Source organism: Lingula anatina, chromosome 9 (assembly GCF_051362555.1).
Source record: "Lingula anatina isolate TDL-2025a chromosome 9, LinAna3.0, whole genome shotgun sequence".
NCBI lineage: Eukaryota > Metazoa > Brachiopoda > Lingulata > Lingulida > Lingulidae > Lingula > Lingula anatina.
The window spans coordinates 12,680,724-12,697,448 of NC_141775.1; the positions used below are offsets into that span (position 1 = coordinate 12,680,724).

The following is a 16,725-nucleotide window of genomic DNA, read 5'->3' on the forward strand; positions in this document are numbered from 1 at the left end:
AACCTTCGAGAATACCAACTTAGAAGAACGATCAGACTTACGTGAAAAGTTACAAGAATTTGTAAGTTACAACCTTTCGAGAAAACTGCCCCTGGACTTCTTCAATTTTGGTGACGCAATTAAAAAATGGTTTAGGATATTAAATTTCGGCTGCAGCGCCTCCATTAGTCAGTGCGGTCATTTATCCGAATACTTCAGAATCTCAAGAGGATGCCGACAGGGTGACCCCCTCTCCCCGTACATTTTTATTTTATGTGCTGAAATACTTTCGTTACTGATCAAGAATAATAGTGATATTACTGGTATAAAGATAGAGAATACAGAATTTAGAATATCACAATATGCTGACGACACTTCCCTCATTCTCAACGGCAGTAGACTCTTATTTCTTGCAGCATTTAATACACTTGATTTCTTTTCAAAAATATCAGGTTTGGCAATAAATAAGAGTAGATCTAAGACTAAACTAATTTGGATTGGTGTAAAAGAGTTTAGCAAGGAGGTATTTCACCATGTACGATGGAAGATGAATTGGGTTTATGACAGTTTTAATTTGTTAGGTATTGAATTTACATTGAATTTGCAGGATATGATAAAAATTAATTTTGAACAATACATCGTAAAAATTAAAAGAATGTTGCAACAATGGGAAAGGAGACCTTTGACGCCCATTGGCAAAATCACTGTACTGAAAACCCTTGTTGTACCCATGTTAAACCACCTATTCATTTCCCCTCCCAATCCAGATGAAACATACATGAAAATATTAAACACAATGTTCTTTCAATTTATATGGGTCAAAAAGACGGAAAAAGTGAAAAGGAGTGTAATAACTGGTAATTATGAACAAGGTGGTCTTAAGATGTTAAATTTATTTGACTTTATTGCTTCTCTTAAATGTACTTGGATTAGAAGAATTTATCAGACAGACAACATATATGCTGCACTTCTCCAAGCTATTTTTGATCGGGATGTATTAAGAGCGCGTCCATGAGAAAGCCAGACAGATCGGTCAGAAGGTGGCAAGGTGGGGGTCGGCAGATTTTAATAATTTTTGGTGTGGTAACCATCAACATGAAAGATATTGTGAGCCACTGGCTTTCTTATTTTGGATCATTAGTTTTAGAGATATGGGGGCAGATCTTTTATTGGCAATTTTGCCAAAATATAGCATTTTTTAGCTCTTGAAAAGTTATAATTTTAAATATTCTTTTAAAAAATCATGTACATCATAAGGAATTATTTAGGTAAGCCACATGATAGGTTAAGGAAAGACCTTTAATACCCAGTACAGATTTTTCGAAAGGGCACTGACATGGCCACACAAGGTTGATTATAATAAAGGATTGTTTTCCGTATGCTTGACCCCCCCCCCTTCTTTAAATGCACACAACTTCTTTTTTGCAGGTTGTATCCACATGATTTTGGTATGTGCTGATAGAAAAGGGTTGAAAAATAAATTTTGTGAAATAAAATCTGTGTTAAACCTTGTAAAATTAGAACTGTAACAATTTTAAAAAGGGCCTAAAAATGAATATTTTCATAATACTTAAATGCTAAACTGTTTCTTCAACTAAATTAATAAGTCAAAATCATGTATAGGTTTGTGAAAAGCCCTTAAAATGATCATGTTTGCCCTGCAGACAAACTTATGAAGCAAAAATACATTTTTTAAAAATTTGTTTATGTTGTAGAAACTAAATGTAAAATAACAATGCTAACTCTGTGACCTATTTTCAACATGGCGGGTACTAGGATTATCACCGGAGCAACTGTGGAGCAAAGCACATCGTCTTTACAGTGTTAAAACATAATACTTTATTAACTTTATGAAGAACACGCACTAGAGATGCTTAGGATTAGTGTGCACCAGAATATAACAAGAAATGACCATAGCAGCTGTGCAGCCACTGCCAGCTGGTCGTCCTTAGAATGTGCATTTTTTTGTTGAACCGACTTCAGACTGTTGTCAGGCTTGGGTTCCTCAATATATCCAGCTCATGGATTTAGCTCTGGATGTTTGTTGTAAGGTAAGTGATCATATATATATATATATATATATATATATATATATATATATATATAAACAGACAAAGTCGGTTCTGCCACTATTTCAGGTACTGTCTTCTATGTAGTAATAACCTACCCTGTTGTTGGCCAGTGGTGGCATACCCTTAGCAAAATTTTAAAGCTTCCCGCACACTGTTTCTGCGGATGCGCAGCAGATTCACAGTAAGGGTTTCTGCGGATGTGCAGCACGCCTCATTTGCATGGTAAAATATGCACCTCCCGCACATTCCTTGCACATCTCCTGCACACTTCCTGCATACCCCTACACCCCAACCAGCACACTTCTTGCATAGCTCTTGCATACCTTCTGCGTACTTCTTGCATACCTCCTGCGTACGTCTTGCACACCTCCTGCGTACTTTTTGCACACCTCTTGAGCACTTCTTGCACACCTCCTGCGCTTTTTTTGCATACTTTCTTGCACACTAATTTAAATATTTTATGGCACAATTTAAATTTATTCACTCGTTTTCAATCAGTTTATATTAATTCTACAAAGACAGGTTCTGAGTTACATTTAAAGACGTGCCAACAGAAATATTGTTAAATCTGTTTATCAACAAAGAACAAGAAATTACAGTCATATATTGTGCTTAGCCCTGGAGTATCAAGAAAACTACCAGGTACATGTACCACTGTGAAAACCTCGTCTTCTCCCTCACGTGCCGTCACCGTTAATATCCGATATTATCAAGGAGTTATAACAGAAGGAGATTACACGCGTGGGGGCGGAGCCCATATTACGGTCTCTCATTGGTCGGAATGAATAGAACCCAGAGAACAATGGATTCCTATCTCTGTTACCCTTTCTGTTACTCTCGCTTAAATCTCGTTTGTCAGAATAGGTTCCTTCGTCTGTCGTTTGGAAAGAACACAAACAGAAACGCAGTCAAAAGTTTCTTAAAATGAGAGAATTTCAGAGTGCAGAGGATATAACGTTGGATAAGGTTTTCAAAAAACAGGTAAGTGCTTTTAAATGCATAACTACATGAAATATGAAGATAAATTGCAACTTTTATGCCGTAGGGTCCCACTGTGTAAGTGTCCAGCTACACACTGATCTCGCGAGGTGGTGTGTGGAGAATAAATATTGCACGAAAAATATTTCCCACTCATAACAAGTTCTTATAAATATAGTATCAGATGAAGAAAGTTTGGTCTTTATACAGTACAGTTGCAATTGTGAAGTAATTAGTGGCAATAGCAAAGAATAAAACTTAGGTGCACTTTCAGTAGCCGAATAACAAGCAGATGCTTAAGCAGCAATCTTGTTTATGTTTCGAAAAAAAATAACTCCAAAAGACATTTTCCTCCTACTTTTTGATACTTGTGTCACATGACAGTCATAATATTTAACTAACTGTTATGTGTGCAATACACTTTCTTGAGCAGTATTGTTGATTTTTTCAATTTTATATGTGGTCTAGCTTGAATACGACAAGGGACAATTTTCACAAGTCCAGATCAAAAAGTGTTACGCTTGTTACGGCCAAAAGCCTAAACGTATTTTGTTCTTTTCAAATGCGTGATTATAAAATATTTTGGTGTGTTTAGATTCTTGAACATCTTGGTCGTGGCTTGGTATAAATTGCATTGGTACTGCTCCAATATTTCTTGAAAGAAATAACCTGATTTGTTCAGAATACCAATTTTTTACTTTAGTGTTATGGGTAAAAGTACCATTTTTGCCTTTACCTTTTCGTGTTTAAAACTAAAAAGACTTATCATGACAGTTGGTCATCATTTTACTTCTCGGCATGGTGGGTGGCTTTGGAGTGGTAACTTTGTTGTTAAAGTAAGGTGCTCAGTTATTTTGACTGGAAAAGTTTTGCCTCCACCCAGCATTTTCCATCATGGCGGTCTAACAGGAAGTTTGACCTCACAGTGTCTTTGGTATAGTTATTTTTAACTTATTTAGTCTTCTTTTTACATATATATGTTTTAATTCATATTTAACCTTTGAAAAAAGAACACACATGAATCCTGGTGCTTCTTAATTTAAAGTCTTAAGGTTTTAAGTTCACCTAGGCTCCACCAATTACTTTACCTGTTATCTCACTGCACATCTCCCTTTGAGTCAAGGTGTGTAAGACACACCTTATTGTGTAAGACACCTCTATAATTAAGGGGTACTTGCTTCTCCACTTTAATTATACTTCACTACTTTGGCAAGCTTGGATGTTTCAGTTCATTTTAAGAAAGAAGCTTTGCCTTGGTGGTTACAAAAGAATAGAAATCTATTAAGGTTTATTCATTACTTGAAAGTAAATATTTCATCTTGCAGTGTTGAAACAGAAATTCTCTCAAAACTGATAATGAATTTGACATGCATATCTTAACAATACTCAAGTTTTTTTCTTCTATTATAGATATGGGAGAAGGCTGCATTGAATATATGAGTTATGGTCAGGCTGGAAAAAATTTAAAAATGTCAATGAAAAAAGGAGGTCAGTGTGTCTGGGGTAAGTTACTTTTGTCATAATGCCTACGATGCATTAAACATTCACCAACAACAGTACCCTTTTTAATTTTTTTTTCAAAATACAACAACCTTGGGCATTTCCTTTTAGCAACCAGCCTCTCTGAAATTCCCTTTTTGTCCTGTCAGAAGAGTAGGAACCAAGGCGGATTTAAATAATTTATTGTAATAAGTACAATTTCTTTCAATTCCTTGGGGTTATTAGCTTGTGATCATGAAGTTTGATGTTCTATATAAATTTAGTTGTAAATTGTTCATTTATGTGGTGAACATTATTTCAGTCAAGTCATAACAAGACACATTAAACTTCACTGCATAATTCCATAATGTCTACATGGATATTTGTAGTTCATAATGCTATTATTATGTTGTTTTTTTTTTTTTCAAACCTACAGGTTCCTCTCTTTTCTGAGTGGCAGGGCATTGGCAAGGCAGAAGAAAAGGCCCTGAAGAAATTCTCACTTGAGTTGTCCTTTTTGAAGAAGAAACTGGATAAGACTGGCCAACAGAGATTGCATTAAATTAATAGTGCTCCTTCATGACATTTTAAAATATTTTGTCACCTAACTGACTCTATACATTTCAAAAGTGGACATAAATTTTATGTTACTGTCACGTGGAAAAAAATTCAAAACCTATGTATAATTTGTTGAGTGCCATAGTATAACAGTCTACCTGATTGCCAGTAAAATTTGGACTGTTTCAGTGAAATTTCTTTAAAGCAGTCACTTACTGGCCCAGTTAATTTTTTCAGCTGTAACATGTACTCCAGTTCATTTTATAAATGTTCTTACTAAGTGTTGTCTTTATCTATAATAACCTTTTGAAAATCCCATGTTTTTGATCCTATTTGTAAGAATTAGCCACTTTATCTTCTAGGATTTTTTTTTTTTCATTCGGCCCATTAGATTCTCAGACCTTGCTGGCCTGTGAGTGGAATAGTATCTGGTACAGATTGGTATCAGCAAGTCAGATAAAAAAGAATAAAATTATTTATATTTGCATGTTTGAAAAAAATGCCACATAGACAACATTAAACTGGAAAACTGTAGTAACTTAATCTTTCGTATGACTTCATTAATTACTGCTTATGTGTAAATTTTTTTGTTCTTCTATTTATATAATAAAATGTTTTACTCACAGATGCTACTATCATGATGCTTGAGTAAAGAGTTGACTTAAAATTTTTAAAGTTAATATAGTAAATAATAGTTTGAAATTCAAAATTCTCATCTTTATTTGTTTAGAGCTCAGTTAATACTAAAATTTCTGATATATTTTGTATACAAATATATTTATGAATGAATAAAAATTATTCTTAATGTTTAGCACTGTGTACTTGTTTACCGACAAATATGAACAGTGTTAGTATGTGTCAAAATAATCCTGAAAAAAAGGGAGATTTCCAAGATAAAGAAATTTATAACGAGTATTCAGTAAACTGACATGCCGTGGCATTGCCTCAACCTTTGATTAAAATTTCACTTTAATGCATTATGATATTAAAATTATACCGAGTGAGAGAAAAAATACTTAAAGAAATTAAAAACCAGCCACAAAGCTTAGGCACTGTCACAATGTATATGTATATGTTTATGGGACCCAATGGCAGGAGGGTCCAAACGTTTATGTATTAATATTATGTCCTTTGGCAGTGAGGACAGACGTTCACTTGAATGTCATTTTCACAAACAACAGTTGGGACGTTTTCTTTCACTGGGTTGTGCCATAAAAAAGCCATCTATCACCGACTCAAAAAAGCTCATGGCGACCATCCTCAGTCACCACCTTATAACTGCTTTCTATGATATCGTTCCCTTCCAGCACATCGTCCAAATAATTACCTGTGAAAAAAATCGTCAGCATACATGGTCGCCATGAGTTTTTTCGAGTCGGTGATAGATGGCTTTTCTTTTGCACAACACAGTGAAAAATCACCAAGGATAAGTCAAAAGAAAACGTCCCAACTGTGGTTTGTGAAAATGACATTCAAGTGAACGTCTGTCCTCACTGCCAAAGAACATAATACTAATACGTAAACGTTTGGACCCTCCTGCCCTTGGGTCCCATAAACATATACATTGAGACAGTGCCTAAGCTTTGTGACTGCATGGTTTTAAATTTCTTTAAGTATTTTTTTCTCTCACTCGGTATAATTTTAATATCCTAATGCATTGAAGTGAAATTTTAATCAAAGGTTGAAGCAATGCCACGACATGTCAATTTACTAAATACTCATTATAAATTTCTTTATCTTGGAAATCTCCCTTTTTTTTAGGATTATTTTGACACATACTAACACTTCATATTTGTCGGTAAACAAGTACACAGTGCTAAACATTATGAATATTCATTCATAAATATATTTATGTACAAAATATATCAGAAATTTTAGTATTAACTGAGCTTTTTAAAGTGAAACAAATAAAGATGAGAATTTTTAATTTCAAAGTATTATTTACTATATTCACTTAAAATATCTTTTAAGTCAACTCTATACTCAAGCATCATGATAGTAGCATCTGTGAGTAAAACCATTTTATTATATCAATAGAAGAACAAAAACAAAATTTTACACATAAGCAGTAATTAATGAAGTCATAAGAATGATTAAGTTGCTATAGTTTTCCAGTTTTATGCAGTCTATGTTGGCATTTTTTTCAACCGAGCAAATAGAAATAATTATATTCTTTTTTATCTGACTTGCTGATACCAGTCTGTGCCAGATACTATTCCACTCACAGGCCAGCAAGGTCTGAGAATCTAATGGGCTGGGTGAAAAAAAAACCTAGAAGTTAAAGTGGCTAATTCTTACAAATAGGATAAAAAACATGGGATTTTCAAAAGGTAATTATAAGTAAAGACAACACTTAGTAAGAACATTTATAAAATGAACTGGAGTACATGTTACAGCTGAAAAAATTAACTGCTTTAAAGAAATTTCACTGAAACAGTCCAAATTTTACTTGCAATCAATTAGACTGTTATACCATGGCACTCAACAAATTATATATAGGTTTTGAATTTTTTTCCACGTGACAGTAACATAAAATTTATGTCAACTTTTGAAATGTATAGAATCAGTTAGGTGACTGAAAATATTTTAAAATGTCATGAAGGAGCACTTTTAATTTAATGCAATCTCTGTTGGCCAGTCTTATCCAGTTTCTTCTCCAAAAAGGACAACTCAAGTGAGAATTTCTTCAGGACCTTTTCTTCTGCCTGCCAATGCCATGCCACTCAGAAAAGAGAGAAACCTGTAGGTTAGAAAAAAACAAACATCATAATAGTATAATGAACTACTAGTATCCATGTAGACATTATGGAATTACGCAGTGAAGTTTAATGTATCTTGTTATGACTTGACTGAAATAATGTTCACCACATAAATGAACAATTTACAACTAAATTTATATAGAATATCAAGATTCATGATCACAAGCTAATAACTCCAAGAAATTGAAAGAAATTGTACTTATTACAAGAAATTATTTAAATCCGCCCTGGTTCCTACTCTTCTGACAGGACAAAAAGGGGATTTCAGAGAGGCCGGTTGCTAAAAGGAAAATGCCCAAGGTTGTTGTATTTTGAAAAAAATTAAAAAAAAAGGGTACTGTTGTTAGTGAATGTTTAATGCATCGTAGGCATTATGAGAAAAGTAACTTACCCCAGACACGCTGACCTCCTTTTTTCATTGACATTTTTTAATTTTTTCCAGCCTGACCATAATTCATACATTCAATGCAGCCTTCTCCCATATCTATAATAGAAGGGAAAAAAACTTGAGCAGTGTTAAGATAAGCATGTAAAATTCATTATCAATTTTGAGAGAATTTCTGTTTCAACACTGCAAGATGAAATATTTACTTTCAAGTAATGAATAAACCTTAATAGAGTTCTATTCTTTTGTAACCACCAAGGCAAAGCTTCTTTCTTAAAATGAACTGAAACATCCAAGCTTGCCACCTAACATGCCAAAGTAGTGAAGTATAATTAAAGTAGAGAAGCAAGTACCCTTAATTATAGAGGTGTCTTACACAATAAGGTGTGTCTTACACACCTTGACCCAAAGGGAGATGTGTAGTGAGATAACAGGTAGAGTAATTGGTGGAGCCTAGGTGAACTTAAAACCTTAAGACTTTAAATTAAGACAGCACCAGGATTCATGTGTGTTCTTTTTTCAAAGGTTTAATATGAATTAAAACATATATATGTAAAAGGAAGACTAAATAAGTTTAAAATAACTATACCAAAGATACTGGACCGCCATGATGGAAAATGCTGGGTGGAGGCAAAACTTTTCCAGTCAAAATAACTGGGCACCTTACTTTAACAACAAAGTTACCACTCCAAAGCCACCCATCATGGTGAGAAGAAAAATGATGACCAACTGTCATGATAAGTCTTTTTAGTTTTAAACACGAAAAAGGTAAAGGCCAAAATGGTACATTTACCCATAACACTAGAGTAAAAAATTGGTATTCTGAACAAATCAGGTTATTTTTTTCAAGAAATATTGGAGCAATACCCATGCAATATATACCACGCCACGACCAAGATGTTCAAGAATCTAAACACACCACAATTTTTATAATCTTGCATTTAAAAAGTACAAAAAGCGGTAAGGCTTTTGGCCGTAACAAGCGTAACACTTTTGATCGGAACTCATGAAAATTGTCAATTGTCGTATCCAAGCTAGACCACATGTAAAATCGCAAAAAAAAAACAATACTGCTCAAGCAAGTGTGTTGCACACATAACAATTAGTTAAATTTTATGACTGTCATGTGACACAAGTTTCCAAAAGTAGGAGGAAAATGTCTTTTGGAGTAATTTTTTTTCGAAATATTAACAAGATGGCGGCTTAAGCATCTGCTTGTTATTCGGCTACTGAAAGTGCACCTAAGTTTTATTCTTTGCTATTGCCACAAATTACTTAACAATTGCAACTGTATAAAGACCAAACTTTCTTCATCTGATACTATATTTATAGGCACTTGTTATGAGTGGGAAATATTTTTCGTGCAATATTTATTCTCCACACACCACCTCGCGAGATCAACGTGTAGCGGGACACTTACACAGTGAGACCCTACGACATAAAAGTTGCAATTTATCTTCATATTTCGTGTAGTTATGCATTTAAAAGCACTTACCTGTTTTTTGAAAACCTTGTCCAACGTAATATCATATAAATTCTGTATTTCTCTCATTTTTTAGAAACTTGGGACTCCGTTTCTGTGTCTGTCCTCAAAAATCAACAGACGAAGGCACAGATACTAACAAACGAGATTTAAACGAGAGTAGCAATTAAGCGTAACAGAGATAGGCATCTATTGTTCTCTGGGTTCTATTCATTCCGACCAATGAGAGACCGTAATACGGGCTCCGCCCCCACGCGTGTAATCTCCTTCTGTTATAACTCCTTGATATAATCGACAAACAAGTAAATTATTGTCAGTTTCTATACTCTAAATTACAGTCAGTGTCAACTTTGATACAGGTTTTCTAATAAAGTTTTGATGTTCAACGTGAGTTTGTGTTTTATGGCTATTTACTGCTTGAGTATGGTCTACCTCCAATTTAAAACAGCGCCCTGTAAGGCCCGTCGTGCCCTCTCAGGTACTTGAAGTCGATAACAGAACAGATTACTTGAATACTTAATATATGTAGTAGAAATTGGTACTCATACAAGTGAAAGAAATTTCTACTTCTTCACAACCAGGATTCTAAATAAAAAAACTTGTAAAATAAAATAGACATGTAAAAGATATCTGTCAATAATAATAATAATAATAATAATAATAATAATAATAATAATATTCTTATATGGTGCCTTACGTGCTACCTCAAGGTGCCTTACAATAATAAAACTAAAATCATTAAAATCACAACAATATTTAAATCTGTAACACTTGGAAACCATTTAAAATTAACACTACTAAAACATTATAAACATATATATATATATATATATATATATATATATATATATATATATATAAGATATATAGACAGATTTAAAAATGTGAGTTTTAAGAAGGGATTTAAAACTGTCAAAGTTGTCTGCTTTTCTTATTAAATTTGGTAAGGCGTTCCATAATTTGGGGGCATAGATTATAAAAGCCCGATCTCCATAACTTTTGAAGCAACCCTTCTCTAAAATGGACTGTTCTAAAATAAGGTCATTCTCAGTATTAAAATGTGTGGACTGCCATGGTGAGTTAAAATAGATAGGATCAGATGAATATAATGGTCCTTGTGTATGTATCGCCTTAAAAATGATACAAAGTACTGTATATTCAATCATCTGCTTCACAGGCAGCCAGTTTTATCCTTTCAGAATGGGAGTGATATGGTGTGTACTATTGCACTTTATTTGACAAACCAGTCTTGCAGCTCAGTTTTTCTCGGAAAGATATAGCAGTACATTAGATTTTCAGTCACAAAAAAATACTAAATGAGAAAACAAGATAGCATTACTTTACGATTTGCTTTATAAGCCTTGATAATCATGCTAATTGTATTAAAGACTCACCTAATCAAGTCCTGCTTGGTATAATGCTCCCACAGTTTTGATATCATAAAGTCTGTGTTATCCATAAATTTTTCTCATATTTCTTTACTGAAAACTAGCAGGTACGTGACCTAACTTTACTCTGAACATTAAAAATTGTAAATAGTAACTTAAATAGGGGAAATTATCATAATGATCGATACTTTCTACCTGATTGTAACATGCCAAATTAGTCCTCAGTGCTGAGGCAGATGTTGGAATCGTCAAAATGTATGATCATGCATGATTCTCGGGACAAAAAGCATCAAATACTATCATGTTGAGGCACCCTTAACATTGATAACTGCTTTGCTTTGATATCACAACTTCTAACAGTGTAGCTGGTTACCAATGGACTTTACCTATACACCAAATTTTCTTACAAATAAGTTGTATACCAAAAGAAAATTAGCAAAATTAATAAATTATGAACATCTTAGGGCAAGGAGCATGAGAGAAAATATATATTGGTATTTTAAGTTTGTGACAAAAATGCTGAACACCATAATAAATATTCATATAATTTACTACTATGCAGAAAAGATGCCTCATTTCCTTCAAATAAGAAAGACTAAATACAAGTTTTATTTCACTGTGACTTGTTTACAATATATTCATATACAATTAAAAGAATCAAATAAAAATGTTAATTAATCTGGGGTGGGCACTGCTAAATCCACGCACATTATAGATAGTAGTTTATGATAATGATTAAGGGAATTTTTTTTCCTGGACAGTGGTAGAATGTCCACAAGAGATTGAAACTGAAGCTGAGATCGGCAGGAGATATTTCTCAACTATAAGATGTCAACCAAAAGAATACCACCACATTGCTGTTATTGTATGACTCTGAAAGATTAACACCCATTGTCCCATTGTGAAAATTCATCATTTAAAGTTTTTTTAAAGATCACAAAAATTTTTACCTGTGTGCTTTTGACTAAATCAAGTTATTTATCAGGACACAAGTACAAATTTGTATTTTAATCCATTTTTAAAGCAGAAATAGGGAAATACGGAAAATTTGCTATTTGGTTGACGCCATCTTGGATTGTGAATTTTAAATTTTGCATATTTTTTTTAAATGTTTGAAAAAAAGATTTTTTTAAATATTAACTCAAAACATTCACTTTTAATGTATGACAATATTAGGTGGCTTTGGCCAGTCTATGAAAAATGTATTTGAAAATGGCAAAATTTGGGCATTTTAGCTAAAATTTGAAATTTTGGAAATCTGCCATATTTAGAGTTGTTTTTTTTTTTTAATTTTTTAGGACTGTTTAAAATATTAAGTAATATGCTTTTGACTAAATTAAGATATAATATTTAGCAGGATACAGAAAAGAAATGTGTGTTTTTATCCATGCTTGTTTAGTTTAAAGCAGAAATAGGGACATTTTGTCATTTGATTGTCACCATCTTGGATTAAGAATTTTAAAATTTGAATAATTTTTTGAAAAATGTGTTTGAAAAAAAAAATTTTTTTGATTAAAACAGTTCCGTTTATGTACTTCCTTATGTTATGTATGTCGATAATAGGTGGCTTTGGCCAGTTTATGAAAAATGTATTTGAAAATGGCATATTTGGGCACTTTACCAAAAGTTTGAATTTTTGAAAATTCCCCATTTTCAAAGTTATTTTTCTAACTTTTAAAGGCCACCAAAAACATTTATTTATATGTTTTTAATTCACATAGGATATGATATTTAACAATGTCTGAAAATGAAAAATGATTATTTATCCACATTTATGGTTTTTTTAGCTCAAATATAGCTGAAATTGAAATATTGCAATCTGGGTTCCGCCATCTTTGGTGAAAATTTTTAAGTACTGTTACCATGGCAACCGAGGTTGATTCAAACAAACCAATATCCATTATGTTGGTTTGGGGCTATAATGAACAAATACACCAATTTTCATCAAAATCTGAGAGGGTCATGTGCCACCCTATTCTGAACCTTTCAGAGACTGGTACTTAAGTCTTAAAAGAAAAAAAAGAACCATTCTCTCTTCTTCTACTCCAGGCCACCACCTCCCAGTCATGGACAACATCCTAAGTATTGGATAAGTCTGACAATTAACTATCGTGAAGAAATGGCATGGCAGAGCCCCGGAGGAATGACACCACTAACATACAGCAACATGTGCCCTACTTGTGTTCACACTAGTAACTGTTTCTACTTAGATAGCAGTGTCTCCTTCCAGTGGATAAGGGGTGACTGTTATCAAAATATCTTTTATATATGTGAAAAAACAGGTGGGGTTCAAATTGAAATTTGATTATTATTTGTAATATATTAAAATTTTCATCCATTTTATGTACAGACACAGATGTGTCTGTACATATAGCCATCACCTGCGTCTGTCGTTGCCGTCGTCGCCGTCGTCGTGCACTTTTACCGATAACACGATAAGTGGAAAATCGTTTTTCTTTTGGCTTGAAACTTACAGAACTAACTTACACTTTTTTCAGCATTTATGTGGCACCGATAACACGATAAGTGGAAAACCGTTTTACCTTTTGACTTGAAACTTATAGAACTGATGAATATTCATAATATGCAGGTCAAGTTCGAAAATCAGCATGATTGGGCCATTTATATGGAAGTTATTCTGTTTTTTTCACTTTTTTCAGCATTTATGGAACACTGATAACACATTATTTGAAAAACCATTTTACCTTTTGGCTTGAAACTTACAGAACTGATAAATATTCATAATACACAGGTCAAGTTCGAAAATCAGCATGATAGGAACATTTTTATGGAGGTTATGCTGTTTTTTCACTTTTTTTCAGCATATATGCAACCCTGATAACACAATAAGTGAAAAACCACTTTACTTTTTGGCTTGAAACTTACAGAACTGATGAATATCTATAATATGCAAGTCAAGTTCGAAAATTGGCATGATTAGGGCATTTTTATAAAAGTTTTGCTGTTTTTTTACTTTTTTCAGCATATATGCAACCCTGATAACACAATAAGTGAAAAACCACTTTACTTTTCGGCTTGAAACTTACAGAACTGATGAATATCTATAATACGCAAGTCAAGTTCGAAAATTGGCATGATCAGGGCATTTTTATAAAAGTTTTGCTGTTTTTTCACTTTTTTCAGCATATATGCAACACCTATAACACATTTTAAATCGATTGGCCAATTGTCTTGAAATTCACAGTAGTGATCATTGTTACTGAAATACAGATTAAGTTTTGAAAATAAGCTTGATCAGTTAAAGTTTGGTGAAGTTATGCCATTTTATTTGTATATAAGTGTTTTTTCCTGAAATTTAATTCTCAGGCATGTTAACAGTCTCATTTTTTAACTAATTAGATATTGTTACTGCGTACCATTCACTAACTCAACAACAAATCTTTAAATTTCACCTTTATTTTTCAGGCACACATTGTAGCTATCTATATTGAATTCTGAGGTAAATTCTGGAGTGAATTCTAGGGCGAGTTCTGAAGTGAGTTCTGAGGTGTTTTCTGATGTGGTGAAACTAAATAAAAAATAAGTAAAATAGATAAATAATAATAATAATAATAAATAAATAAATAAATATATTACATTAAGTGTACACACAAATGCAAATATAAAGAACGGAGAGAGAGAGAGAGAGAGAGAGATACAAACTCGCAAATATCGACAATATGACTAAAACTATGAAATTAAATATATAGCTATAGTACTTACACAACATTCGGCAACTTAAAGATTGAGTACACAGTAACGTGGCGGCGAGGAAAGCAATTGTCTAGAAGGATAACGTACATGTCGACTAAATATATATATATTGATATAAAAAAGATGACTTTATACTAATATCACCTGACTTAATGAATAACTAATAGGTGACGACGGTTTACAAATCTTTTATATCAAAATAAATGAACAACTAAATATGTACATATCCAAAGTGTTCTACGTGTCTTACCTTATTACATTTAGAAGAAATAAAAAACCTGACCGCACCCAGAAGTGGTGTGTGCTCGCTTTTATAGTGAGCGTTGGCAAAAAGTACTCAAATATTCATGACCCTATTACAGCGACATTGTAGCAGGTGTGATAACGTGATATACACGGTATTTGTCGATGTCGACAACAGATATTTTAAGTTGTTCTTTTAACATTTTCTGCATCTTAACAACATTGTTAGTTGATTATATAAAAATGATGGTAAACCTGATATTGTGTATTGTGTAATAAGTGTCAGAAATGGAAAAAAAAACTCATATCTTTACAGTTTGTCAGATTCAACCATTCACTATGTTCAGAATCTCAGAATGGAGCAAGTTGGACAATTATAATTGTTCTGTTGATATTTTTGCTTTGACAACATATTTTTTGATTGATCATATAAAAATGACAGTAAATTGATAATTTTGTTTTATGTAAAAAAGATGTTGAAAATGGAAAAAAACTCTTTCAATACAGTTTTCTCTTGTTTACATTTTGGGATTTTCAAAGTATGACTCTGAACTCAATGGGCTAGTCACATTTTCTGAATATCCATTACGGTTTAATATCCATTACGGTTATTAAGCTGTTAAGCATTGTGTAATGTTGCATCAAAATTGAACAAAACCCTATTACGGGCACTGCCTCCGTAGTGGCGGTGAAAGGAAAACCATGTGACTTGCTCTTCTCACACTTACAGGAAAGAAACATACGATTGAAATACAGCTTTAGTTGAAAAATTGTCTCATTAGTTAATTGTTTGGAAGTAATACAGGTTTTTTTTGTGAAAATTTTTATCTTTCACAACTTGCAATTTTCAATGTGGAACTTATAGCTCCCTTGGGCATGAAGCCCAGTGGTTATCAAATTTTCTTAACGTCCATGTTTTTAATAGTAGATATTTTAAAATTGGTGGTATTTATACAGTTAAGCATTATGTAATATTGCATCAAAATTGACAAAAAACCTACTTTGTGCTCTGCAGCCATTAATATTATGTAAAGTGTTACTTTCTATTTTTTTAACATGTCTTACAAGAATAATTCTTAGGATTGACATACAGCTCATGTTAGAAAACCAGCTCTATTGGATTATCATTTTTATTAAATTTTTGCATTTTTTGTGAAATTTTCATTTTTCTCATTCTGGCACTTATTAACTGTAAACTTGAACTCAGATGGGCCTGAAGCCTTATGCTTTTACTTTCATCAGTGTTACCTGTTGTGCATAATTATAATTTGATGTTGACTGTGCAGTAAAACATAATATATTATTGCATCAGAATTTTCTCCTGTTTTTGTGCATTATTGTTTTCTGCTTTTGTTAAGGTGTGACTTATGGGCCTGAAGACCTTTGACCTTGTGGTCAGTCTGTAAATTCCCCTTGGGTATTCACTGGGCTAAGTTCAGTGCTATAAACTCATTTGCCTAATTAATTGACCATTAAATGAGATTTAATGAAGCACACTTGTTGATATTTCCCTGTAAACTCCCAAAGGTTAAGCTCTCTGCTAGATAACATAATGTCCATAATAAGGAAGCAGTGAATAGCAGCTTCATTGGAATTATATATTTTTGTTGTTTTCTTTTTAATTTTTTCTCCAACATTGGCATTTATAAGATATGACTTTTACCTGAGACTCTGCACATTTTCTGTA

General features: G+C 32.9%; 1 protein-coding gene and 3 long non-coding RNA genes across 6 annotated transcripts in view; 3 read left to right on the forward strand and 1 right to left on the reverse strand.

The window, feature by feature from the left end:
• The window catches only part of LOC147759929 (clotting factor C-like), a 64,043-nt gene that overhangs the window by 30,608 nt on the left and 16,710 nt on the right, over positions 1–16,725 (forward strand). Inside the window, exon 2 of the mRNA XM_086995616.1 lies at positions 13,131–13,363. Within this exon, the coding sequence (XP_086851742.1) occupies positions 13,131–13,363 (233 nt within the window). The remainder of the gene's footprint in view (positions 1–13,130; positions 13,364–16,725) is intronic.
• On the forward strand, positions 2,850–5,877 carry LOC147759930 (uncharacterized). Its single transcript, XR_015331129.1, has 3 exons — positions 2,850–3,032; positions 4,440–4,532; positions 4,945–5,877. It is a non-coding gene; the product is annotated as an uncharacterized LOC147759930 (long non-coding RNA).
• Positions 6,596–7,797, forward strand: LOC147759931 (uncharacterized). Its single transcript, XR_015331130.1, has 2 exons — positions 6,596–7,396; positions 7,705–7,797. It is a non-coding gene; the product is annotated as an uncharacterized LOC147759931 (long non-coding RNA).
• Positions 7,073–9,971, reverse strand: LOC147759932 (uncharacterized). 3 transcript variants are annotated; one of them, XR_015331128.1, is made up of 4 exons: positions 9,706–9,971; positions 8,217–8,309; positions 8,025–8,105; positions 7,073–7,806 (listed from the first exon to the last, which is right to left on the reverse strand). It is a non-coding gene; the product is annotated as an uncharacterized LOC147759932 (long non-coding RNA). The 3 variants fall into 3 exon arrangements; XR_015331127.1 differs by having other exon boundaries at positions 8,032–8,105; positions 9,706–9,969; XR_015331126.1 differs by lacking the exon at positions 8,025–8,105 and having other exon boundaries at positions 9,706–9,957.